The following is a 27,840-nucleotide window of genomic DNA, read 5'->3' as shown; positions in this document are numbered from 1 at the left end:
TTGAATTCTCTCGCAGCTGTTCTATTCCCAAGTTGTTGCAGTATATTAATAACTAACCTCGTATTGTGGATGAATAATCTCAGTTGTTCTCCTGACTGAAGTTTGGCCCGTGTATAGCATCCTGCTACGTGATTGCATTTGTCCCTGACCACCAGAATCCCTCACGTTAACTTTTATCGAGTGGAAAAAAGTTAGCGTTCGTTCTCCAGCTTCACTGTGCTAATGTTATGCTAACATAGCTGTGTCGCTAGCAATCACGTAGCACAACATTATATACCAGGTAGTCGAACTTCAGTAACCCTACAAACGTCACTGCTGTTTAGTTTTCTGTCTTCATTTATGTTGGAAGTGATAGCAGAGCTGTACGTTTTAATTAGTTTCAAAAATCTCTCAGTCAGAACATGGTATGTCATGTTTAGGTGGAAACTAGCGAGCTAACTTCCTGTTAACTTCTAACTCCGTTAAATTTAATAAATTCTGTTTTCAGGGATGCATGGATGTTAAACTTAATTGTTACACCTGCTAAAGCAGCAAAGCTGATGATTTTATTAAAGATGAAAGAATTTAGACCATTTTTAACTCTCAGTGTTCATTTGACTTTGGGTCCCAAAGACTTTGGGACTTTGGGACGGAGTTTTGGACCCAGATTACTCCGTGAAGCTCCTCACTACGGCAGCGGTAATGCCCTGACAATCCATCAAAACATTTTTTAACAGATTTCTGCACGCCAAAATCGGTTTGAGGTCAGTAAGCACAACCAGAATTCATACATAAGGCACACCTGATTTTTGAGAAAATTAAAGGATTTTAAGTGTGCCTTATAGTGTGGAAAATACGTTATACAGAAGAAAAGAATATATTGCAATATATATCGTTACCGCACATGCTTCAGATTATATCGCGATATGGATTTTAGGCCATATTGCCCAGCCCTATGTCGAGGCTTAAACCAACAGGATGGAAACCCCAAACGGGCACATCATATTGGACACTTTGCTGTGTCACAGACATTTTCACACATGCAAAATGACTGCAGTGACTTCTGAAAGCTTTTGCTGCATGGTTGGTTTTTATAATCTCATTGCAGTTCAGGTTGCATTATTATTTTTATTGTGGCCTGCTATAGACTAAATGCAGTTCCAACGATCATTACTTAATGAATTAATGGTGGGCTTGAATCTCATATAGGAGACAATTGCACCCCTTTTATTCAGTGATTTTTGGTCCTTGTATGAAGTCACATGTATCCGTTTGTGTTAATGCTCAACTCCCAGTGTATTCCGGAGTTGGAAGCCAATTACCGCAGGACGAAGATGGGAATCGAGAACAAGCTGTATAATTAATGAGCTTTCAAGGTGCTGATAAACAGATTGTATTACCATTGAACAGCGTCAGGCTAGTTGTGTCACCTTTCTCAAGTCTTTATGCTAAACTAAGCTCATTAGCTGTTGGCTGTTTTCATGAATGTTAAAAATATGTTTTGTTTCGTTTTGTTTTTTTGTTTTTTTTGTTGTGTTCCTATAAAACAGAAAAGCATATTTCACAAAATGTCTAAAAGATCTAAAATTGGAAGTCCTGCTTATGGCCGTTATAGTACTGTCCCGTCTTAGCTATGACCAATTTCCATTTTTCTTTAAAGGGACGGTCCCATTAAGGTACTGTTGCTGTCATGGTAATGGTAGCTATGGATGTGAGGGATTTGTATATGAAACAATAAATCTTTGCTGCCCTCACTGGTAGTCACCTACCACTATAAGGACTTGCATAGAAGGCTGCTGGTAACAGCTAGCATTGCTAATGTTGGGCATAATGAGTGTTTTTGTTAATTTTAGATTAGCTGATTAGTATAATTTGTAAGGCATGATTAAAGCCACTAGATACTTTTTCAGTTAGGAAATTATTGGCTAGGAATGATCCTCCAGTCTTTGACCTTTGGAGTACTCGACCCTCACACATTAGTGGTGCCTTCTTAATCGCATTTTATGGTCCCTCAAATGTGTCTGCCTGCCTATGTGTTTATATTTGGTCAGTGAACAGATGAGGGTTTTTATCCACCGCAAATGTTGGTCCAGTACATTCCTCCAGAATCCCAACTACATTTCGCTGAATGCAGATGATGCCGGTCGGATGCTGATTGGTTGGCAAGTGGGCTGGAAAAGGGAAGTGAACAACAGCAGAGTTCACAAGAAATGGAAGAAGCATGAAAAAAATCAATAAATGTACAATATGAAAATTACAGGCTGTGACTGCAGTGGACACTTCATTGTTTAACACTCAGTTTCACTTCAGCTCTGTGGATGTTAGAAGTTCGCTCTCCTGTGCCGCTGGCTGATGGACCAGCAGAAGTACAAGCAAGAGTAACCCACAGACCGGTTGAACCACATATTTTATGCACTGGCTCAATCAATAACAAACACTCAGTTGGTTGGCTGACCTTTGTGAATGACAGTAACACTATTAAGACTTTGTTTAATGCTTGCAGTTGCCATATTTCGCTGGTATACACTTCCTTCTGATGTTTTCGTGCAGTGCACAGCAATATGTGACCTCAATACATCACCTGTTTAATGGTTTCATAGAAAGAGCCACATCTGTTTTTCTTTCTTCCTTTTTTTTGTGTAATATATTTACTGATGCTGTCTGGATTTCTAACCTGGTATCCCCTAATACTGTGATACAGCTTAAGCCTAGTGCCCAGCGCTGAGTTTGCGTGTGTTATTACTACCAGCTGATGTTATCTTGTCGCTCCAGAGGGAAACCACGGGTAATGCCAACCCCCCTCCCTCCTCCCTTTGATTGCTCTGCCTTTGTCTGTGTCGGTCCTTACTGTATTCCTGTTAGAGGGTTTCCACTCTGATTTTTTTTTGTTACCTTGGTTGTAAAAATGGCACTCTCACCTCCTCTGCTCTCTCTTTTTTTTCATGTGATTCACTGTCTCACTCTTTAATCTCAGTGGTCTACAGTGATATCCGATTTGCCCACAAACTGGCTCACAATCAAATAGCCACACACACACACACACACACACACACACACACACACACACACACACACCCAACCTCCTCATTGTGTCTGGCTGGCATGCTGATGAATGAATGAGCCCCTGTGGTTCCTCCTTATCTCTGTAACCTAAACACGGACACAGCTCATAGAGGATGGTGTGCAGGCTGTGGCACTGCTCTAAGGGGTGACCCGTGTTATTCCCATGTGTTAAGCTATAAAACCATGATACATATCCTGGACCTGGAAATTAGAGTATAATCCTAATCTGAAAGCATAGTCATTTAATCCCTGTGCCTGGCCCTTTGAGTGCTTGATCAGTCTCAGATATGTTGTGTTAGCAGGTTAGCAGCATTTTAAACTTGTTAGGGACAGAAGCTGCACACAGAAGTGATCTATGGTGCCTGATTCAATATGCAAAAATGCTTTTTTGGGTTTAGTCTGGAGACTAATATGTCAACTGCTGCATGGATTTTCTTTTTTGCTGTGATGTGTGCTGTGATACATTTCCATTGCTCAAGCTTACATGGTCTTCTATTCATTATTTAAGACCTTGTGCATATATGCTGACAGCTTCTTGTCTGACTAAAAGAAAAAAAAAATCAGCAGTAACACTGAAAATAGAATAAAGCTTGAAATGTAACATAATCAGACTCCACAGTTATTGATGCCTCGGCTCATTGCAGCTGTGGTCTGACGAGACCAGCCAATCAAATCTGTTCAGGGAAGTAGCACTGTCAGCCACCTTTGTTCCTCACTGCGCTCATCTCTCCAGCAGTAAAACGCAGAATGATGAACAGGCAGTGATAAAAGAAAATTGATGTCTCTCGTTCAGTTCTCTTCATGGCTGCTGGTGTAGTGTGGGAGGGATATGCACTGCAGGATGGTTTCATTCATAATCGGAACACGGTGCATTATTAGCCATTTGAGCTGTCTCCATTATTATTGTGCAGTGTTTGGCATGCTTCCCTAAATTATATAAGTGAGCATAAAGATACTGATGTCTTTGCTTATCTGGCTGCTGCTACCTTTTGCAAAATTACAGCAGTTCTAAGGTTTATTTAGATGTACACAGGCAGTGTTATTTTTCTCAACTGGGGTTGCAGACAGAAGACCAAACTGTACATAATCATGTCACCTATTTTATAACCAATGCTGTACTAGGAAAAGGTACTACATACTGGCGTTGTGCTGTGGTTTTGGCATAGCGTGAGTCTGCAGACGTTAGAGGAGCAGACCTCAGCTGCACCGTCAGCAGCTTATCTTAGCTGTGGAGAATCAATATAAAATAAATGATTTCTCTGCCTGAATATAGAATGGTTAGGGGAGCCTTTTCTGGAGCCAATTTAGGTTCAACTCGACCTCTACGCAAATCCCACCGGTGATTACTTCTGTGTTAGTCCGACTGAGTCTTCCTACTCTATCAGTGGAGATAAGGGGTTATCTTTGGCACCAGAGGCTTTTCCCACTGCAGGCATATGGCAGGAACACAGAAGAGCGCGTTTCCTCTGCTGACGAAAATTATCTGTTTGCTTTGTGGATGCTTTAAAATATATAAGTGAAGGGATTTATCAAAATGTGCAAACAAACATATAAATACAGTGTTTAAGGCAAAAGCAGGTTGAAAGTCAACATTTAGTTTGGCAACTTTTATACTTTAACATGACATGAGCTCTCTTAGACAACCTTTCTGTAACTCGTCTTCAGGAATAGTTCTCCAGGCTTTTATAGGGACATTCAAAGTTCTTCATTGAGTATTGGCTGCCTTTTCTTCCATTCTGCTTCCATAATGTTAAGTTCCAAGCTTTAGGGAGGTCAATGGTTATGTTAATGCTTATGGTGTTCCACTGAGTGGCAGTGTGTTTGAGATCATTGTCATGCTGACGAATGAAACCATGCCAATCAGACACTTTCCAAATGGTATTGCATTCTTGATCAAAGTCTAAAGGTACTCTAATGAGTTCCTAATGCCATCAAATTTTTGACAAGTTCCCCAACACTGCAGGCTGAAGTGCAGCCCCAAGCCATGACAGAATTTCCACAATGGCTGTAGACACTAGTTGTTATACCTCTCTCCTGACCTCCTCTTGTACATACTAACAGCTAATTTTAACCAAAAATTTAAATTTTGGGTTCATCACTCCATCAGTCTTGTTGCCACTTATCTTTCAGTCCAGTTTTTTTGTAATTTGGTATACCTGCACCTCTTCTCCTTGTTTCCCTTCCTTAAGAATGGCTCCTTGACAGTGATCTGTAATTAGTGTTATCCCGGTTTTGTCTTTCAGACCTAAAAAATTTGATCCATGTGGGATTACATTTCAGGACAGTCTCTGAAACAAAAACTTTGCAAATAAGTGTAAAATGAGAATTTTTTTTCTTTGTTAAATTTAATTTTAATTTTATAAGCCAGCTGACAACCAACCAGCTGCTATCGCAGCACAGTTTTAGTATTTTAGTGCTGTAATGACCTTACATTAAAGTCACGTTACAAAAATGCAGACAGACTGAACAAACCATAATAGAGAAAGAATCAATCAAGAAATTGTCATGGTTGAAGGAAGCACTATAGAGCGAAAGGCTTAGGCTTCAAATTTTCCAGATTTTTATCTAATTGAACATCCAAATGATGCACAGGAACAAGTCTGATACATCAAGTCCCGATTCCTCAAATTACAGGACCAAACTTGGTCCTCTGCCACCATCACTGTCCCAGATTCCAAAGGGCAGATGTCCTTTGCCCATGTTTACCTACATAATATTAGGCAGGTGGCTCTTCTGTTATGGCTCACAAGTGTAATAATATTGGATCCATGAGCCACAGTATTGCGTTAATTTTTTTAAGGCAGTAAATAAAAACAAATTGAATTCAAGGAGCGTTGGATAAGCGACTATAATAATAAATGACTATATTATTATTATAATTGTCTTTTTCATTAAAAATAAAAAGGGTGGCGCACCATGCTATTGAGTATTCACTGATCTATTTAAATCCACTTCTATACTATTGACGCAATGAATCCAAAAACCCTGGCGACCCGACCCGCTCGGATTATGTATGAAGTAGACGTGGCACACATGAAGGTATCTGCCTTACTGATTATATTGTAGTATTTTCCTTTTTATAATAGCTGCTCCGGGCCAGTGATCATCAGCCCATCTCTTACACTGAATTACACCATCCCTGATCGCTCCAAGATATGAGCAGACAGTGGTTTGAGTCTATTGGTATGCCTTCTCTTTACATACTCGCCACATATATATGTGCACACAGACAGTAGCATGAGCAATTATATGTGCTGTACATACAAGAGAGGAGGTACCAAAACAATGAATTTCAGGTTGCAACAGTTTTTCCTCTGTATATTGCTTTATGATGGCATTCAGTTTGAGATAAAGGCTGAACAAGAAGGAAAAATAACCTGAGCATTCTCCTTCTTGGGTTTTTCTGTGCCACGATTATTTTTTTCTTTTTTAATATTCATACATTCCACGGCATAAAGACGAGCATACAAGTCTCACATTTGTGCATAGTATTTAAAATACAGTGAGGCACAATGAGGCCACAGAAGTATGGGCACATTAAGAGATTATGGAATAAAAGAGAGGGAATGAGAGAAATTCACTGCATTGGCTCCACGGAGAGCTGATGGATTTCAGTGTACTAACAGCTGAGAGGGTCATCACAGCAGCATTTGTTTTGACAGAGATAAAACAGCTTTGCAACACTTCCCTTCATTAAATGTCTTCTCCTGTGATTGTATTTACATCATGGCTTCTTATCAGCAAAATAGCACTTAAGCTCTATTAAGTTATTTCACTGGGTTTGGTCTACCACCGCCCTCGCTCGCCTTCATCCACAGTCTCCCTCTCTGTCTCAATGCTGCTCTTTCTCTCTGTCTCTCTCCCCTCTTTACTTTTTGTGGTGCATAGACTTAAAAAAATACTCTTTTATTGTGCTGTGTTGACAGTTTGCAGCCAACATTATGACTCGTTAATGTTAGACATAGTGAAGGACATGTCTGGCATTAGTTATGCAATAAAGAGTCTGTGTCAGCAGTGGACTGAGGGGATGTTGTGCTGGCTGTGCGCTATCCACTGACTGAACATATTTTGGCTTCAGCATGAAATGAATGAAACAATTAGTTAAACACTTTACCTCCCTGCTGCCAAAATTTCTGGTGAGTCATAATTTGTCCAAGAGAAAAAATGATAGGCTTAATTTTGGCTTTGGAGGGTAGAGTTTCAAGCTAATACCAGCATGCTTGATCAGAAGCTGTACCCACAGGCTCTATGGGTCTATTACGTGGACATAAATACCTGCTAATTAGTACTAAGGCCTGAGAGCAGACTTCTTGGATGGTCTGTTAGTACAACCAGCCATACAGCAAGCCATATTATCTGGCAGATAGCTGCACTGAAAATGCTAGAGGAGGCAGCACACAATGTCTAACTTCATGACTCCATTTAGCACAAGTGAACCCTAACAGACAACTGCTGGCTACAGGAACTCACATGACCTCTTATCCCCACACTGGTGTTGTTCCTACAACCTCATAATAATGATGTTCATCCAGGATCAGCATTGCAGTTGACTACTGTCTGAGTATTCAGTTAGCATTAGCTAAGAAGTAAGCTAAACACAAGTAACCAAAATGTGGCTAACGGACAAACCTAGCTTGGTGGTATATTTGTTGGATAAGGAAAACATTTTAAAATGCCTACTATTTGTTCCGGAAGAGAGGTTTATATAAACAAAAGCATTTTATATATCTATAGATAGATTATTATGATGATGCAGGAACAACACCAACACCAAGACATCAGATACGCCACCAGTGGATCAACCTGTGAGTCAAAGTGGCCATGCTCTTATCTTTAGGCCCTTTTGAAGTGTAAAAGGGTGAATACATTTTAAGAGGTGAATTAGCTGAAGTGACTCATTCTGTTTTTAGCTTAGGGGTCTTATTCTTAGGTGTATTGACTCTCTCTTGGAGCAAGTCACCACTTCAGTTCTTGGCACTGCCACTCTGGGTTGATTTCTCTGCTCTGGGACACATAAGTATCTTTGACAGTGCCACAAATGTTGTTGCTTTTTTTTATTTTGTTTTTAGTTTTAATTCTGGACATTTCTCTCACCCAGAACAAACCAAAGGAATACATTTGACACTGTGTGATTGATGGCTACAACTGAGTGTGAATGCACCCCAAGACATGATGGATGAATAAAGCATTTTTTGGTGGGGGGAAGATTTCCTGTGGTTGAGTGCTGCCACAGCTGAATGGCCGCAGATGAAACGCTGCTCTGTGTGGCTCCGGTTCCTACAGAGATTCAGGCTAACTGTAGGCCAGACTGAGAGTTGTTTTAAGGGTGAGAAAACTCATTGACATTCTCAGGCAAGACTTGGCACCGCAGTGTACGGCTTTCATGTGCGTGCGTCTATTAGTGTATTCACAAATGTGTGTTTGCAGTATGGGGCAGCAGTTGCCGTAGCAACGCAAAGTGTGTTTGAGTGGATAAATGGGTTGGCGGGCGGGAGACGGGAGGGGGTGTTGACAATTTGACAGCCAAAAAATAATCTACAAATGATAAAAGTATGAATGGACTACACAACACACACGCGCACACGCACACACACACGCACACACACACACGCACAGTTTTACACTTTTCCGATCTTGATTTATTGCTAATCTTTTAAAAGTGGTTCGAGGTCTTCTTGGCCTGTACTTCTTTGTGCTTTAACTGCAAATTTTTTTTTGTTTGTTTTTTTTTTTTTTTTACATGTGCACGAAGCAAAAATGATTTGTATCTATAGCTCTGTGTCAGATGTTTGTGTATATGTGTGCGTATGTGTGTCTGTCTGCCGGTGATATGTATTTCAGGCCAAGAAGACAAATGGTGCTTTAGAGCTTGTGGCAGTTATCTTGCATGTGAGCCACCAGGATGTGTGTGAATGCTAGTGTGTCTCTATGTGTATTACAGTGAGAGAGAGAGAGGGTGTGTGCAATAGCAGATGCTCTCTCTGGTCTTGCAGACATGCTTCAATGCTACTGCCATCTGGTTGGCTGAGTAGAGCTGAACGCACGATGGTGGTCGCTGTGAAATCACTGGCTGATGGGAAGGCTCAAGGCTTAAATCCACTTAAGACAGATAGCAAAGACAGAGAGAGGTAGAGGGGACATTGCAGAGGGGGGGGTCATGGGTCGTTGTGCCTTTGTCCACTTTAAAGTGCAGATGGAGAGAGTGGTGCGCTGAGAGAGTGCCGAGGGGCGATCATGCGTTGACAGGAGGAGGATGGCAGGAAGGAAAGCTAAAGGAAAAATTGAAGAGGCCGTGGCAGCTTAAAGTTTGTGAAACACTTTGAATTTGTTATAAGGGGTGCTGAATTTATCCTTTTCAAAGTATGTGACTGACCTGCATTACTTTAATTGATTTAATTTAAGTACTGGATTATTTACAGTTCTTTAAATTTACAATTTACAAAGACCGGACATGTAAGACGAAACCTCAGTCACATGGTTACTCTACTCTACTCACAGTCAGTGAGTTCTTTGTAATGACCATTTGCAAGAAGACGCTGCTCATAATAATATAACTGTATAAGGAATTGAGATAAAAAAAATACAGCTTTTATTCCAGTAACTCAATCAAGAAATTGATAAAGTAAATAATGATCAAATATAGATATGTTGACCTTTAATCAGAATCAGGATACTAATCTCCCAGAGAGAAACTGCTTTAGACATTAATTTGGGTCTAAAAAATAATTATAATGACATCAACAAGAATATATTTTTGTTAACTTTGGAAACTCCCTCCAGAGCCACAGAAGACATTTTAGAGCAGTTTCCACTAGTTGAATACTGCCCCTGGTGATGACTAATCTCAACTGTGTAAAGCAGCTGGAGAGCCCCTTTAACAGTTCCCAAGGTTAGACAAACTCGTTGCAATATAAACTGTAAAGTTATTGCCCAAATTATGGATTATGTATATCCATCTCAGTTGCATCAGTTACAGTCTCTACACTTTCCTCAGTTGATATTAAACTAAAGTGATCTTTAAATAAAATTTGTATCTTTATTTACCCCTTAAGGAGAAATGAAATGTATTCCATCACTAGTACACCTGCAGACACATTGTATCTAAATGAGTGCTACAGTGCAGAAATGATACTGAGACAATGACAGGAGATTTGAGAGTAGCAGCAGTGACTGGTGCTCTTTAGAAGAGGTTATCTTTGGCCATACAGGCTGGCCTGTCTGTCTCCATCACATCAAACCATGAAAGCCTTGCCAGTGAAGCTGAGCCACAGAGGCCTGGGAACCACTGTCATTCCTTTAAACCGTGCCTTTCATCCCTCTGTTTCTCTTTTCACGTCTATAAAAAAAGATTTTGACAGTCTCTAGACTTGCTTCAGTGTTTTCTCTCTTCCTGTCCTGACCTTCAAATCAGTCATTGTTTCACGAAACCTGTTATCTCTCCTCCTGTTTTGTTTGTATTCTTTCACTTTGCTTTTCTGCTTCTAAACCTTCTGATCAGTTTTCTCTAACTTCTGTTCTCTTTTTTTCTGCTACCTCCATTTTCTTTTTGTTTGTAGTGTGTCAAGCTTAGCTGATCTAAGCTGTCTTTCTCTGTAGCCTGCATGTTAAGATTGTGAATGTTTTTGAGTCAATTCAATACTTGTGGCATTTGTGGCAGTTTTTCCCTAAAAATCTGATTGGCTTTACCAAAATTATTTAAACTGTAAGTATGACACAGATGAACAGTTTGGGCTATTTCAGCTCTGACAGAAGGAAGTTGAGTAACCAACAACAAATATACTTTTTTTTTCTTTTCTTTTTTCTTTCAAGTAAACTGAGCATATTAGGACTTCAGACTCTTGGTCAGACACATTTAATGGAGAACATGTTTTTTGTTGTTGTGTATTTTTTTTTGGCCCTCTGCATGTTAGATTTCATATTTTGGGTAAATAGAGCACAGGAATGACATTCAGCAAAGGTCTGGGGCCAGAGGTTGATTTGGGGTTTTGGCTATTAAGGCATTTTAGTCCATGCGGTGTGAGCCCAACTGCAGAAATCATGAAAATTTAGAGGCTAGCCAATTTAACAGTTCATCAAGAACGTAATATGCCGATAAATGATTAGTGTAAAACAAATATCTCTTCCTGGTGTGTATCTTTGCTGACCAAGCAGGGTGTTTTCTTTGAAAAGGCTGGCAGTGTCCCTCTGAAGTTTTAAAGGTCAACCTTTGCTGTGCTGTGATACTTTTTGGCAGGAGAAAAAGCAGTGTTATGATCCATGCCTTTGTCTTTAAAATGTTACATTATGTCTTTTTGATGTTAATCTTTTTTTACTTCTTAAAGGTTGAAACCTTTGTTCTCCTGTTTGTGGTGCCCGTATGATAAAATTTGTTCACTTTACACATCCAACTTCCTCCCTGAATTGGTTTAGTGGAAGATGGATATGGACGGATAGCCTGCCTTCAGGTGCAATATGTCTGCAAGCCGCTTTGCAACCCACATCAACCCTGTTTTAGGGCTTGTCTGTTCTTTGGGTGTTATACTTTTGACATCTGTACGTATATACAAATTAAGGTGGGGGTGGTCCCACAACATGACTGCAGATAAATAGCTTTTTTTGACTGTAGTAATCCTGACTGAAATTGCATCCTTTCCACTGTTAATATTACGAGGAAGATCTCCAAAACCACATTATACTCCTTGTGAGGCATCAAAACAATTCAGCCAAATGACCCTTCAAAGCTGCTTGTCTGCTTGAAAGTGTTGCTCAACCAGGCATTAGAGATGTGCCTGGTTGAGCCTTTCACAGACCAGCAACATAAGTAAGCTCTGCCCTCGCTGTGTTCCATCATAAACACACATGATCAAGACAGTTTATTCAGCAGGGAGAAGCAACACAAACACAAAGTTTGCCTGCCTAAACCATCTTTTAAACATGAATTCTGGGCATTGTTGGGCGACTCGAGGTGGGACATCACGCGAAAGTTGCCTTTTCTTATATACAGACATCTTCTTACTGCTTTGGTTTAAATAAGGGAGCTACCTCAGTAGAGCTTGCAGGAGACTGTATACATGAATACCACTTGCTCCTTGCAGATTAACTGGACCATTACCACCACTGTTCTTACATGGGTGCATTCAGGCCTCAAAAGGACTTTGTATTAGAGAGCTGGCAGATTAAAGACCATTTAATGTGTGCGTAAGCTCTGCCGGGTAATGTCTAAAGAATGTTAGTGCAGCAGTGCATGTGTATCTTTAGTGAGCTGAGCTGATAAAGAGACTTTAACAAATGTTTCAATGTTATTAGTTCTACGTTTCAAGTGTCAGTGAATCTTTCTGTTACACTCTTTTCACAGAGATGCTTCACAGTCACAAGTCTTTTCATCCTGATGAGTCACCAGAGCAGCTCTTTGTGTTCTTTGCCATTTCCTGGTTCTTGTTGTTCACAGTGTATATTTACAGCAACATACTCATTATTGTCTCTGTTCTCCCCTAGGCTCTCGCATCTTACCGAGCCTACCTCTTGACGGCACGCATTCCTGCCAAGGTAAGAGCAGTTGAGAATAGTATTCTTTACTAAATGAAGAGTGTAGGATTGTGTTAGAAAAGTACTTTTAGGGTTCATTTTTTCCATTTAAATAAATCATATTAAACTGTTGAAATCACTTCAGAAGTTTTGGAACTTCTTGGAAAGTTTTCTGGAAACGGTTTCTGGGATTTTCCTTGCTAACTGGCTTCATTCTCCTCTTTCACTACGTGTTTGTTGCGAGAGAAAAACACAAACTTAAAAAAATGTATATTAACATTTTTCTGGTTAATTTCAGAATATGAAGACTGAACCAAAAGGTTCATGACCATAAAACCAAAACAACAAGCTGCTCATTGTCTGAATAATGATCAGTGTGTTGCAACTCTTTTATTACACACAGTAGCACTGTTTTCTCTTCATTATTAATGTTGTAATGCTTGTTGCAGGCAGCAGTGTGTGATATTTCCTTACAGCAGAGTTAGCAATTCTGTTTCAGCCATCATTTGCTCTCACTGGTGATACAGGGAGCAGTTTTGGATTTAAATAGATACTTTTAAGTTTGTGTACCTGAAGCAGTTCTAAAGCTTGCTGGCAAATCCTTTTATACAGTGGTGCGATAATGCAGTGCAGATGGTAACTGTCACCAGCACTGAAATATCCCTCATCATCTTTACAAGCACAGTCACCACTACCACATAAAAACCAGCAGTGCAATAACACAACACAGATGTTCATGCAAAACTGCTGTTACCATCACTACATGTATTATCAAGGTTAACAGCAGACTTGCTGCTGTTTTTGCACAATAAAAGTTGTTTAAAATAGTTTTGTCCAATCCTGCATCTGTAATATTCTGATAAAGAAAAAAAATAAGCAGAATGTATTACAGGAGTGTGAAGTGGGTGAGCCAGTGGCCAAGGGTTTACTGGCTTTTCTGGCCATCAAGTACACATGACACACACAGACCCACAAGGTGGATACAGTACCATCCATGCTGTTGCGGCTGCTAATGCTAATGAAACAAAAAAAGTGATTAAGCACGTTTTCAGTGTCAGCAGTTTTCAGCAGTAGTAGTGACTCATTGTCAAAAATAGCCTCTAGCCTGACCACATGCATAACCAAAGCTTGGAGTCATAAACCCAAACAGGGATGTGACTGTATATAGAAAACACCTACAAAATCTGGACTCGCCTGACAGGACAGGAAAGCTTTAACAGTATTTCTCTCAAGTCGCAATATTGCATACCATCTTATTTTAAAATAAAAAGCTGCCTGCTCTCCAGTGAATAAGGTGCCCTGGAGACAGTGCAGTTGGTTGATTGACTGAACACAGAAAACATCATAGTTCACTCTTTCACATAACATCATTTTCCACTTTGGAAAAGTTTCTAGTGTTATGAGCCACAAGTTTAAAGTCTGTTTATTTAGCTGGTTCTGCATCTGTTTTTTATCTGTCTGCTGTCTTTTGACCAGAGGGATTAGACACCTGCTTTATAAAGAGCCGCCCCCATATCTCATCCTGCATTCGGATCTTTTTCCACCTTTTTTTTCTTGTTTTGGCTTAAACACTTCTTCTGTTGAGAGACAGTTCTCTCTCTTGTAGTGAAACCAATCTTTCTTTGGTTAGCCAGATCACAGCCACAGATCACCTTTCCTCCCCTATTTCTTTTCTCACTCTTATCCTGCCAATCTTTTTCAATAATCCATTAGTTCATCCGTTTCTCTTACGCTGACACCTCTGTTTCCATCCCCCACTCACTACAATGCCAAAGGTCAATGGGATAACTAGTATCTTGTCTTCAGTGGATTGACTTTATTTTAAATGAATTTATATTACATTAAGCTGACAGGCAGAAGATTTTTTTTAATTTATTTTTTTAAGGAAAAATTACAGTTTTGTGATTAATTTTGTGATTGACTAATTTTTGCATCAAAAATTCTTTATTTCTATTATTATTATTGTTAATAGTAGTAGTATTAGTATTATTCATTCACTAGTGCCAACTAATGCACTAATGTTATGGGTGGTTTCTTGGCGCCTGTTATTAAAACTAGAAAAAGAGAAAAAGTAAAAGATTGTTACCATATTTCTCCTAAATGTACTTTTCTAATGTAAAGTCTGTTTCACAGCCAAGATCAATCAATCCTAAATAAAGTTTAGCTTCTCCTCACTCTGGATCCTCAGTACTCACCTTCTGTTGAAAGCTGTTTTTTTTTTAAATAATACAACAGATGATTTTGTATTATTTTATGGTAAAAGGTAAATGCATGGATTCTTGTATAGTTATGCATAAAAAGTGGTAATGCTTTAAAACCCTATAGGAGCACAAACTGTACGATGGGGATTTCATGCGTATTGTTTTCCTGAAAGCAGCCCGAGGCCTTAATGTTGAAGTGTTTTTAGTGTATAAAAGTAAAACCTCAGTTAAACATTAGACTGTATATTTCTCCTCTTAGTTATAGCTGAAATCCCCCTCTAGCTCTCTCATGTGCTTGTCAGTGGTTTTCTGTGTGTGTGCACGCTGCTTCGATTGATGCTTTGGCTCCTCTTGAGAAGCTCCAGGGCCTCGCTGTCTGCCAGTGTCTTCCTAAAAGCATGCACACATGCTCACACACACATTCATTCAGATCTTCCTTCTTGCCTTTTGTCTCTGTTTATTTTTGTAGCCTCACCTGTATGCTCTTCAGCTCGGTTGTCTTTTGTTTGATGTCAGAACTAATGGAGTTTATGTAATAAAAGGTCACACTGAGCATACCTTTGATATACAAAACATAGTCAGTGTCCATTATCTCATTAAAACCTGAAATACAAATGGTCAGCAGCATCCTCAATATTAACAGTTATAATAAATACCTTTCAGATAAACTTAGGTGCAGTGTGACCCGTTAGACTGACAGACGGGCAGTGAACGAATGAGTGAATGATGCAATTACTCAGGCATTTGGTTCCATACACCTCCCAGCATGGAGCTGGCCGTCGCCAATGGCTGAAGCCCAGATTTCATCACCACACTGATTTAAGTCCTTTCAGATTACAGCCACACCTTTTTACAGGCTGAAATAAATAAACTGATTGACCTATTTTACATTATGGATACATATTGTAGCAAACAACACTTTGCAGTAACAAATGAGCATCAAAATTAGTGTAAGATTAATTTAGTGTCTTACAGTTGGTAGCCTTCTACCCTGTTAAAACTTACCAAACCTCCCTATATAACAATAACAGCTACTGGAGTCTGTTGCTTTGTTTTATTTGAGAAACATGTCATTAGCTGAGCTGATTTCTTCTGCTGTATTTATGTCAGTTATGCTAATTTCTTCTTTAAAAGTCAGTTCACATCAAAGTAAGCGCTGAATATAAATTGGGGGGCGGGGTGTTTTTACACAGCACCTTGAGTGAGAGAGTTGCTATTGTGTGTTTATTGTGGATTTAGTAACCACAAGCACTACGAAACCAAATGCGCGCGCGCACACACACACACACTGCATACTGTAGTCAGACAGTAGACAGACAGTCTGCTTATCCTCTCCCTCCTCTCATCTCTGAGCCAAGCCTCAGGAACACAGCGCCCACCTGGAATAGTCTGGCCCTGCTCTCTGGCCTACCCTCAGGCACTGTATGTGTTTGTGTGAAAGCAAGCAGCAGAGGAACACTGCACTCGGTATGAAGCAGAAGGCATTTGTATGCACAGGTTTTCAATCTCATTTAAAAGAATCTGTTTCTGTCCTTTTAAGGCCTGTGAAGGCAAGTCGCTCTGAGTTGCTCTCTTGAAGCAGAAATAAAACATTCAGATGCAAGACTGCTCTAGGTTTCTCTAGCCCTAATGTTTTGATAGACTGTCTTTTGAATGATGATTCAGTATATTTTGTGTTCTGTTTAAGCTGCAAGAGAGCCATACTCATTTCAAACAGTTTAAAAAGTACATTTGAAATTGTGCAAAGCAGGGAAAAGCCACAAGAAGTTGAACAGCATGTGTCATATGTAGTTGTTTTATTTTACTTCCAGTGGACTTGACTGAAAACTGAGATGCAAGTATTTGTGATGAAAAACATGTAACACCAAATATGACTTTAAAACAAGTTCGTCTGTGTGAGTCGGTGTTGGAAGATTAAATTACTGCAACCTGACTTATTAACTGTGACACAGACACTTTTAAGCAGGACTCATTAGATTAGAGTTAGCGCATTACACCAATTTATTCCTAATATTCTTCTTCTCTCTTTTCTTTTTCGGTTGTTATAATTGTTCTTCTTAATACCAACCAGCATATTCTTCAACAGTATGGTAACACTAGACTGTAATAACTTGTAGTTCAGCACGATCTGCACTAAAGCTAAACCAATGGATTTCAGAGCCCGATATTGCCCGATATCAGGTATATGGTAATCCATTGGTGTTTGTATTTATAACAATGATAATTAAAAATGTATAAAGTGAAATAGGGAATGGCAAAACAAGCTTGACGATGTTTGAGTGTTAAAGTTGCATAGTTTATCCAGAGAAGGGTGTCTTGCAAATCCCTTTTTGGCAGCACACATATTTGGAAATCCACAAGCCCAACACCCAGCTGATCCGAGCAGCGTCAGACAGGGTGTGGGTTTAAAAAAACAACTATCTTAGTGAAGTTTAGATAAAAATGTTTATGCTTGTGTGTCTGGAAGAAAAAATATATTGGCTGATATATAGGATTATTCTCTATTTAAAAAAAAAAAAAAAAATCTGTATTGTTTACGAACGATGACGATACAGATATTTAAAAATCTTGTATCTGCGGTATCTGTGTCGCTGTCACTTCTCATTAGTACAAGGTCATGCCATTGGATGATATTAAAATTTTAATGGGACATCTGTTCTCTTCTTTTAGGTGGAACACTCCTTTAATTATCTGGAGATCCAGGGAATTGCTTGCAACAAGCCAACGCAGGTACAGAAAAATATGAAAGAAAAAAGCTTCACACTACAGTCATTCTCATGTTAAGAGTAAGAACAAAGTTGAAGCTGTCCAGCTATTCCTTTAAATTGTGTTTCCATTTTGTGTTGTTGTTAAAGTGCATCATCTGTGTTATATCTGTAACCTGTCCAGATGCTGTTTAAAGCATTACGATTAAAAAAATGAAGCATTGAATAGTCAGTGAGACAATAGGCACATAAACACACATGCCTAAACTTTTATATGTCAGGTTTTAATATTCTTTTGTTTCTGTGTGTGCTCATGATGTTTTAATCATCAGCATATATTGTACTAATACACTAAATCTGGTGAAAAGACTTTTTATCCTATTTAGGGACACTTCAGCAGGATGAAAAAATAAAATAGACAAATCTAAAACTATGGCAGGAAAACGTCTTAAATGCTGGTATGATCTGTAGAAACTCATTAATTCACGGCTAACCAGAACGGAACATCTGTGCCAAGCTGCCAGTCAGCAGGATTTATCCATAAAATATGATAATCCAGCACTAACCACCCTGTTCCTGGAGCTGAACCTCTGTCCCACTCGTCTGAGAGATGTCAGTCCTCTTAATATCTTGACCGATGGTCTCCCATGTATCAGCAAAGATTATGTAAATTTTGGCCGGTAGAAGAGGCTCTGATCTGCATTTGCATAATTGTAGTGAATGCTGAAATGGTCAGCCAGTCTTGGTTAATACTATTAAATCATTACATGCAGAGATGTGGGATAGAACTGTTGTTACGTAGATAGATGGGTTTTTACATTTTTTTCACTTTAATTATTTTCAGTAGATTCCAGGGAGGTGTTTAAAAAAAAAAAAAAAGTCAAATATGGATTAAAATGAACAGAATAAGACACATGCATGCAAAAACACACAATACATCAATCTTGAATCCTAACATTAACTGATTATCAGTCAGTTATATCTGATTAAACCAGACCGAAGGAGAAAGTAAAAATGCGTCGGTCCCTTAACTAAATGGGTGCACTTGTGATTGACTTGCAGTGAAGGTGGAATCATTAATTGTTGTGATAACTAATTAAGATTATGTCCGTTAAGCTGTCCATAGAATATGAGCGCGGCTCATTTTCGTTGAAGTTGCCCTCCACAGACGAGGTGAATGAGGTGGTGGCTCACATAGGAAACTGTATGCAGAGGATATGTCCAGGTCTGCCCCCTAGGTGAGTTCAGTGTGTGCGTGCGTGCGTGTGTGTGTGTGTGTGTGTGTGTGTGTGTGTGTGTGTGTGTGTGTGCGTGTGTGTGTGTAAAATGTACAGTATTCACCTGTCTCGTCAGTATGGCTGTGTATTGCAGTGCAGATGTGAGTGTCTTTCATAGATTTGTTGAACAGGAAGCAAAAATAGAAATGCAGAAATGAATATGGACGTAAACCATAAACTTCTATAACCTTTGAACAGTACAGTGTTTGAGCTCATCGTGAGGCTGACCATCATTAAATGTGATTGTATTTTATTTAACCCTTTAAAGCCCGAGCTACTGGCAGAAAATTCTATTTTATAGAAAATTGAGTATTTATTAAACTTTGTGACAAATAGAAAAAAATGTACATTTGCATATGAGTTTTAATTTGTATCAATTCTGCTACAACTGGGTGTGTGTGTGTGTATCAAATAAGATACAACAGGCATTAAAGGGTTAATACTGCCTTTTGTTATATTTTAAGCAGTTAGATGTTAGTTGTTTTTTTTTTAATTTAAGATCACATAGTTTATTTTCAAATTCCTGCTGTACCATGTAGTGCATAACAGCTGCCTCATCGCTTGCTTACAAAAAGTAAGGCTTTGCAAAAGCAGTTCAGTATTGCTTGTTTCAAAAAGAATGAAACTGTTAGTTTGAAACTCTCACCAGCTGCAGTTTTCATAATATATTTTCATTTGACTTCTTTTCTCAGTAAAGTGATGAAGAAGCTTTGCATGGAGCCTCCAGACAGGCTCTCTTCTCTGCAGATTCTGTGGGAGAACAATAAACCTGCTGAACCTGGACCCTGTGGTATGAACCTGTGACTACTGCGTGCATCTGCACACAGTACTGTGCAAAACTCTTCAGCCACCCGTTATTTCTTTATATTTTACTTCCACGGAGCCAGACTTGCAGCCTGTCACAGAAACCCACATGTCTCTCCAGTTATTAAATCTATGAAAAATGCCAAAGATAACAGTTTTACAGTCATAAAACAGCATTTCTTGACCAACAAGGTGATTTTTAAAGAGCTAACTTGGTGTATGTCAGTAATGTGAGATCTAACAGTGTGCAGTGTGTCCTTAAAAACTGAGTAAACTTGAAAAGTGGAGGACAAAAGAAGTAGCAATGTAATTTCCTTAAGAAAAAAGGAAGATATCCCCCAAAAAAACTTAACACAGGATTTGACAGATTTATCTGGCTCTTTAGATGATCTATCTACTGTTCACTGAAGCCTCATCATCTCTTAGTGGAAGGTTGGATATCAAGAAGCCATTCTTAAGGAAGGAAAACTGTGAGAAAAAGCTGAGATATGCCAAATTGCACAAGAACTGGACTAAAAATCAGTGGCAACGGGTCTGTTTGAGTGATTTAGGGTTAAATCATCCTCAGTGTGTACAGAGTAGGTCAGGAGAGAGGTACAACAGAGTGTGTCTACAGGAATCTGTAAAACACGTTATGTTTGAATGTTTTGGGGATGCATTTCAACCAATGGTGTTGGAAATCTGGTCAAAAATTGTTGGAATCATGAACACAGAAATGTGTCATCCGATTTCTATCCATCATGTAATGCTATCTGGTAAGCATCTAAATGCCTTATATACTGTATTTCCATGAATGTTTTCACAGATTTCAATAAATCAATATCAATATATCTACATTACATTTTCTTAACAAAAGCAGGACATGAAGAATGGCTAAAGACTTTTCCAAACAGCTCTCTCTATATATTCTAAATGATGTGTTGCTGCTGTAGTAAGTTTACATGGTCTGTGCAGTGTTGCAAATAATCACGTTTCCAAAATCCTCCTTTCACATGTCTACTTTGTTCTGTTTTCTCTTTTCGTATTTGATGGTCTCCGTCTCTGTGTAGGTGGGTTTTCTCAGATGTACCGATGTGTTTGTGACTGGTTGGGGATGCCTTACAGAGAAGAGGTGCAGTGGGTAAGCATTGTTTATATTCTTTTGTGCAGTTGCACAGATCACATTGACAGATTCTTCTTCATCTAAGCCTCACCGCTGTAGGCTGGATCCATAAACATGCAACAACTTTTGATAAGGCCCAACAGCACTGACACATATATAGAGCCTTATTTCTTGACGCCTTCGTGCTCTTGCTCTTTTTCTCCTACATGAAACAAATCTTTTACTCTCCCAGTGCAATTGCTTTGTTTCTAGAGTCAAGATTAATTAATCGTTTCCTTTCCAGGATGTAGACACTATATATTTAACGCAAGACACCAGAGAACTTAATTTGCAGGACTTCAGTCATCTGGAGAACAGGTGAGTGCCGGCAAAGATCTTTAAATATTACCACCAGTGCAATTTAAAAACTACCATCAAAGTCATCACTGAGTCTGAGATGGTATTGATGAGAGAGATAAAAAAAGATTTTATGGCTGCTCTGACTTTTTCTCTTCTGCATTTGTCCTCCTCCTCCTCAGGGATCTGGTAGCTATAATAGCAGTCCTGGAGTTTAACCAGTGGTTCACCAAGGTCTCTACTAAGGATTACAAGCTGGTTAGTACTTCTCATATTTGAAAATCTGGCTAACACTATGCAAGCTAAAGTCTGAGCACTCCAAAGAAGATTTAATATTCAGTTCTTTGTTAACACTGTGTTAAGAGCTCTGTGGTCATGTCAGAAGATGTAGTTTGCTGAGAGAGTGCTGCTCATCACCAAGCATATTAACAAAGGTAGATCTTATAGCAGCGCTAGTCTCTTCCATTCTCATTCCTTTAGTTTGTATATGAATGTAGCTTATATCTTCATTGTGCTGGATAAAAGGTATGCGCTGTTAGTGTTTTCCCACAGAACCAGATTTAATCCTATCCCAGGTGTAAGTAGGTAAGAAAGCCGCCCTGCTGTATTTCTTTGGTTGGGTAAACCTGCTGCTCACCGCCTCGCCTCATTGCTACAACTGCGGTACGTTAGTTTCTGCTTTGTATGAGTCGGTATTTGTCGGTAAGGGCTTAGAGTTTGCCTCCATTTGTGATTTATGTCTCAAGTGATAACAGAAAGCGGTTAATTAGAGCAAAAGATGGAGATTTATTCTGTTTTATTGTGGGTCTAAAACTGTGTTGAGAGTGTTATCATGTCACGTTTGGCATATTTTAAATTATGCTAAAGAGCAGAGCTGATTTTCCTTACTATTTTGTGAAAGTTAAAAAAGGGGCACCTAACACTGTTGTTGCATCACATAGATTTCAGTTGTGTAATGTCTGTTTCTTTCTATATTGCATATTTCGATTTTTCCTTCTCTTTGTAAATTCCCTCTAATGTAAGCAGCTTTTCCTCTACCTTTTGCTTATGGTATATAGGGGTGTATGCACAGAATACTTTCCCCTTTGTTTCCTCCATCTCCCCCACCACTCTGTTGACTGACGATCAGTCCAATGTTTTCGTGTGATAAGACTCCTAATCCGTACTAGACAAAGGGGCTCAATGTCTTGGGCTGTTGCCCCCCTGCAGCACTCCATTACCAACTCTGCGTCTCGAGGCTTCGCTCAGTCTCACCAATTACCACACGCAGCTTCCTCAGTCCGAGCAATTATCTCACGCTTCCGTCATGGACAATTTCTTTCGTGCTGAATTTTAAAATCCTGTCCCTTGTGATGCCGTGTTTAAACTTGGGCACAAATGTTCACGCAGGTACATGTGCTAATGTTTGCCCTTCTATTTGAGATTAGTGTGTGGTTATGATGATACGTAAGGCTTTTGTCTTAGTGCTATTCAATTGTGTGTGCTGCTTGAGTGTTGTTGTTTTTTTGGCAGTGTTTGAATTGTATTCTGTGGCTTTACAACCCAGTCCTCTTTGAGTGCTTTAAGGGGGAAAAAATCCTCTTTTCCCAATGTGTGCATATTTGTATAGAGATACTGGGGAAGCTGGAGAAACAAGAGCTGCGAGGATGTGATCTGGAGCGTGATTATTTCTGATTCCCGTTCCAATGGAAATAATAGGAAGTCTGACAGAACAATAAGAGAGGAAGAGAGTGTGAGAGAAGGCGATGACAGCCAGCAGAGCAGTGGGACAGAAACATGAAGGTCGGGGGGAAAGGTCAGTGGACAAAATGAAAGTGAGAAATGCCAGATGAGTAAGGAAACGAGGCAGAAAGCATCACAAGGAGTAATCGTGTTTAACAATTACACCAGAAGAGGGGAACTAAACATTTTAGCTTGTGAAAGTAGACAGAATGAGGCCAGTTGATGCACAAAAAGTTCAACGAGAGGTTGACACTCAAGCTGGTCTGCTTTGTGTTTAACGTTCAGCCGTAGCGTTACTTTAAGAAATACCCTGTGGATCACCGAGAACAAAAACAGTTGATAAGGAGATGTAAAACATTAAATCCACGCGCCTCAAGCCTTAAACTTCAGTCTTGCATCTCTATCGTATAGATAAGGATAAGCAATATCAGTGCAGCAGACTGAGTAATAAAACAAATACAGACACAAACACTCACAGGCAGCAGGCTATCACAGTGAGGGATTTCGCTGCTCATCCTCAGTTCATTCAGGCTGTTTGTCTAGTGGTCTAATCAAGATGCTGAGCCCAGCAATGAGAGAGGAGTAGAGGAGAGGATGGCAGAGGGATAACCCTTTAATGAAGCCATGATAGCGCGGTGTGCATGCGTGCACGCACATGTGTGAAAGCGTGGGACAATTTAGCAGAATGCAGGGTCAGAACACCACAGCGTGACAAGGTTGTTATTTAATGAGTGGTTAATGGTACAATACACATGCTGACAGTGTCGCCCTGCTGTCCCCAACAGTGTTATTGTGGCTGCTGTGGAAAAGACAAGACTTCTTTGTGTGCCCTCTGCCTCTCTGCTCGCTCCCCTGTTTTTCTCCATTTCATCCATCACTACCCTGGTATCGCTCTTTTTAAAAAAAATATAGCATGTGTCATCCACGGTGGCCTCCATCCTTCTTATTCTTTTCTTTAACACTCATAGTTTCGATGAGTAAACATGTGAACAAGTGAACAACAGTCCCTTTCTTCCGAGTTTTCCTGATACTGTCTCCTTCTCTTTCCATCATCACTCTCTCCTTTCTCTCCTCCACACTCTAGAGGCCCGCGTTGGACAATACAGGCACTGTTTTGGCCACACTGAGGTTGCTGGCTAACAGAAACAGCCCCTCACTGAAGAAATGTCAGCTACTGTGATTAATAACAACATACTGGCCCTTCTATCATAACGAAAGTTTTTGAGTTTTTCGGTACAGATTATTGGAAGATATATCTGTAGCAATGCTAACTGAATATGTCTGGTGCATGATTTCTGTGTATGTATGACGCAGCACACAGTGAAGTGGGTCAGTGAGCATCTAGGTAGGGCATGGACATTCAGCTGTTGAATCTTTAATTTTGTCTAAATACGAGTGCTTTTCGTCCCTCTGTTGTGTCTCCTGTGGTGTTCAGACCACAGAAGCGAGAACTATTTTTCTCCCTCTTAAGGTGTCCAGAGTCTGAACTCCCCAGTCTCTCCCTTGTCATGCCTAAATGGTCTTTAAGTAGAAGAATTCACTTGTATACTGTTGGGTTTTAATTAGCATAAATAGACTGCTTTCTGGAGAGAGCAGTTGAGAACGAACACTTGCAAAAGTACATTTCTTTATTGTTCCTGTGACCTTCAGTATCGAAGTTTTGCTGTTCCAGATAAATCATGTTCTAAGCCTTGGAGCTTGTTCAGTTCATTTGCATATTTTTATGCTGTGAACAGCTTTGAGTGTGACCCATCATTTTCTGTCCGTTCACACTTTTCGTGTGCATCATTCACGAATCTTTAGGAAAGAATATATTATTCTTAGTATTTTGCTAGAAAAATCAGAAACGGGCAGTGCTTTGAGCTTGAAAATCAATGTTTCCAGATCACCTTTAATCTTCAACACAACCTGAACTCTTATAGAGAAGCTGTCCTGTAATTTCTTTAAGTCATCTTCAGAAATGGTTCTTTAGGCTTCTTGAGGGACATTCAAAGCTCTTCTTCTTCTTGGATGTTTGCTGCCTTTTGTTCTGTTCTCTGCCAAGATGATCCTCCATACAGTCTGTAGAGATGATGATTAGAACCAAAATTGTACTAACACATAAAAATATAATGACTTTTGCACAGCTGTTACCAAAATGCTTTGACATATGTTCGTCTTCAGTCTGCAGATGTGTGTGAGCAGATCCTTCGGGTGGTGTCTCGATCCAGTCGACTGGAGGAGTTGGTCCTGGACAATGCAGGACTCAAAACGTAAGAAAATACGAAATGTTAATGTCAAAGACAATTAAAAGGTAGCTAGGACAGTACACATATGTAATCATTAGCACACTTTCAAATCTCAGAACTCCAAGGTCGCTTAATAACAGATTAAAATGAGTTTAATGAATTGAAAATATAGGGAGAATTATGATGTGACTCTCTGATTTTGAAAGCTTTTTCTTTTTTTTGCTATTGAATGAAAAAATTTTGACGAAAACTATTTATTTTGAAAATCCAAGGTTTGCATCCAGAATGAATACAGCTAAAAATGCTACCTCACATTATGGGAGGTGATTTACCCTTTTCAATCTACCCTTTTAATCTCTTAGTCAAAAGTGTCTGTGCTATATGGAAGTGCAATATTAAATCTCTGGAGTGACCTTTTATATTGACAGGTCGGACATTACTTGGGTCAGATTTATGATTTCGTGTAATTTAGTTTTATACCTGCTTGATATAATAGTAATAAAGCCCATTTTTAATGAGTGTCACAGCAAGAGAAAACTGTTAATGTGTTTGAAGCATTGTCATACAGACTCAGGTTCAAGCTATGGGAAGACCGAGACCTACATACGGAAAACTGCAGCAACATTGCAGAGGGTACCGGGATGTTAATTTGATTTAGCTTCCGTCAGATCTGTGAAGGAAATGGCTGTGCATCACATTACTGGATCCAGTTTTGTTAATCTATTTAGTGTTGAAATGGGAGCTTTGCCAGGCTGTTCCAGTGTATTCGCTTCTTTAAAAATATTGGATAGCTTTTTTAGCAGTCCCAATCTAATATTTCAGTTCACTTTCTGTAAGCTTTTCTTTCCTGCTACTGTAAAAGCAACATCAAAGGTGCTGAAGCATTCTGAAGGTCTTTGTTTGGTGCTTACATTGTTTATAGACCTGTAATGAATACATCCTTTCACAATCTACAGCGATTTTGCCCAGAAGCTAGCTGCTGCTCTGGCCCACAACCCCAGCTCAGGACTCACCACTATTAATCTTGCCAACAACCCACTGGAGGACAGAGGTAAAAATGCTCAGATCTAGTTTAATGTATTTCTCTGTGATCTTCTTCTTTCTCCTCTCTAAAAGCTGTGTTTCACCTCTGCTCTGTAATATTAAAATACAATTTTCACAGGTTACAAATGGTTACAGCATTTTTTTAAATATAGTAATATATCACGTAATTGCATTGGCTCTGGCACTGGAATCAGGAGGCGGGGAAGCTGTACAGTTAGAATGACTAGAAATGGCAAACAAATCCAAACAGATAGAAAACAAATAAAGCGACATGCAGGTAGAGTGAAAGGACAGCTCTATAGTACAAACACCACAGCCTGACACAGCCAGAGTTAGTGATGATACAGACGGTTTATGTTCCATTGTGATTGTGCAGTTAGTGCAGCATTTTAATATTTCATCAGCTCTGTCCTAAGGCCTCTCAGTCTATCCAGGACACATGAATTAAAGATGCATTCCACCAAATATTCATACAGATGCTTGTAAACATGCAACAGATGTCTGGGGCTCACCAGTCTCTAGTTTATTTGTCATCATGTAAAATTTATTACAAATATTTGGTGAATATGCCCTTCATAGGCATATATATGTATATAAATCTATCATTTCATTTTTGCCATACTATACCTTAAAATAAATAATAATATTAAAAATAAAAGGTGGCTCATTCTGATAACTGTAACTATATTGTCATATAAACTAAGCAGTTTTTTTTTCTTTTTATTGCCATGTGGTGTAATGCTTTCTTTTTCAGGTAACAAATACCCAAGCATTCATGGACAGTTAAGATAGACCTGTGTTGAATAAATTCTTCTCTCGTTGCAGGTGTTTCCTCCCTGGGTGCTCAGTTTGCCAAACTCCGTTTGGGGCTCAAGCATTTAAACTTTTCCAAAACCTCACTCTCACCCAAAGGTATGTGCTGTTTTCCCTTGGTGTTTGCGTCTGTAGAGTTGTTAAATGTTAAAGCGATCCGTGGATCCACTTGCAAGATTGTAGCAAAAGTAACAGATTGGTTAAAAGGACATATGATACAAATATCGTGCTGTAATCACTTGGTTTTTTTTCCGTTTTTGTATGCATTTACATGCACCCCTACAGAAAGATGCACTTAATTTCCTCCACTAATGTGATCACACCCACTGTTGGGATGCTAATGAGACTTAATTATCACACTATTAACACTCTTATAGAGAGATGCATGGAAAGGGAAGAAATTGTAAACAGTGTTCATGTTTTCATTTGCATAAATGCTATTCTCTAAATCACTTTCCTTCAGTCTGTAGCCCAAAGTCCTTCCTTTAATAAATAGTGCCAAGAGGCTGATTGTATTTAAGGCTATTCTAGATTGAAATTTCTCTGTCAGCAGTTACTTGCAGCCTATTTTTTTCTTGGTTATCATCCAAAATAAACTATTCAGCACCGTGCTGGTCTATAGGAATTCATTGTAAACCTGCTTTTTTTCAGGCAATCAATAAAAAGCTATCATATTCCACATGCTGAGTTAGTAAGGCTGCTTAAACTGAGCTCTGCCTTGCTGAAGGTTCAATCCATAATTTGTGACTCCATGCCAAGAGCAAAAGCTGCAGATTGGGGACATTTACTCTTTTTTTTTTTTTCTTTTTTTTTGTTTGGGTTTTTTAAAACAGCTTTGCTGCAGCACATAATTCAGCAATTTGCTCATTTGATGTTTTGAATGTCCTTTTTCTTACTCTCATTTGTCTTTAATCTCATTCTTTTTCATCTCTTCATCAAAGCATTTATTTGACAGTCACGCCTTGATTTACAGGCTGACACAGTCAGTTAGGACTTCATAGTATTAAAGTGTCAGAGTACCATGTCAGCCATGCGATGTGATGTGACACAGGTCAGTGGTTG

General features: G+C 39.3%; 1 protein-coding gene across 2 annotated transcripts in view; it reads left to right on the top strand.

Moving 5' to 3' along the window:
* The window catches only part of LOC113032052 (F-actin-uncapping protein LRRC16A-like), an 86,590-nt gene that overhangs the window by 13,776 nt on the left and 44,974 nt on the right, over positions 1-27,840 (top strand). For both annotated transcript variants that reach the window (XM_080307795.1, XM_080307796.1), the window contains exons 3-12: positions 12,517-12,567; positions 17,418-17,477; positions 18,569-18,690; positions 19,422-19,519; positions 20,583-20,653; positions 20,919-20,992; positions 21,154-21,229; positions 24,857-24,945; positions 25,878-25,972; positions 26,791-26,877. In XM_080307795.1, the coding sequence (XP_080163921.1) occupies positions 12,517-12,567; positions 17,418-17,477; positions 18,569-18,690; positions 19,422-19,519; positions 20,583-20,653; positions 20,919-20,992; positions 21,154-21,229; positions 24,857-24,945; positions 25,878-25,972; positions 26,791-26,877 (823 nt within the window). The remainder of the gene's footprint in view (positions 1-12,516; positions 12,568-17,417; positions 17,478-18,568; positions 18,691-19,421; positions 19,520-20,582; positions 20,654-20,918; positions 20,993-21,153; positions 21,230-24,856; positions 24,946-25,877; positions 25,973-26,790; positions 26,878-27,840) is intronic.

The sequence above is a fragment of the Astatotilapia calliptera genome, chromosome 11 (genome assembly GCF_964374335.1).
Source record: "Astatotilapia calliptera chromosome 11, fAstCal68.1, whole genome shotgun sequence".
Taxonomy (NCBI): domain Eukaryota; kingdom Metazoa; phylum Chordata; class Actinopteri; order Cichliformes; family Cichlidae; genus Astatotilapia; species Astatotilapia calliptera.
The sequence above is the reverse complement of the archived record's forward strand: the minus strand, read 5'-3'. Positions and strand labels throughout refer to the sequence as shown.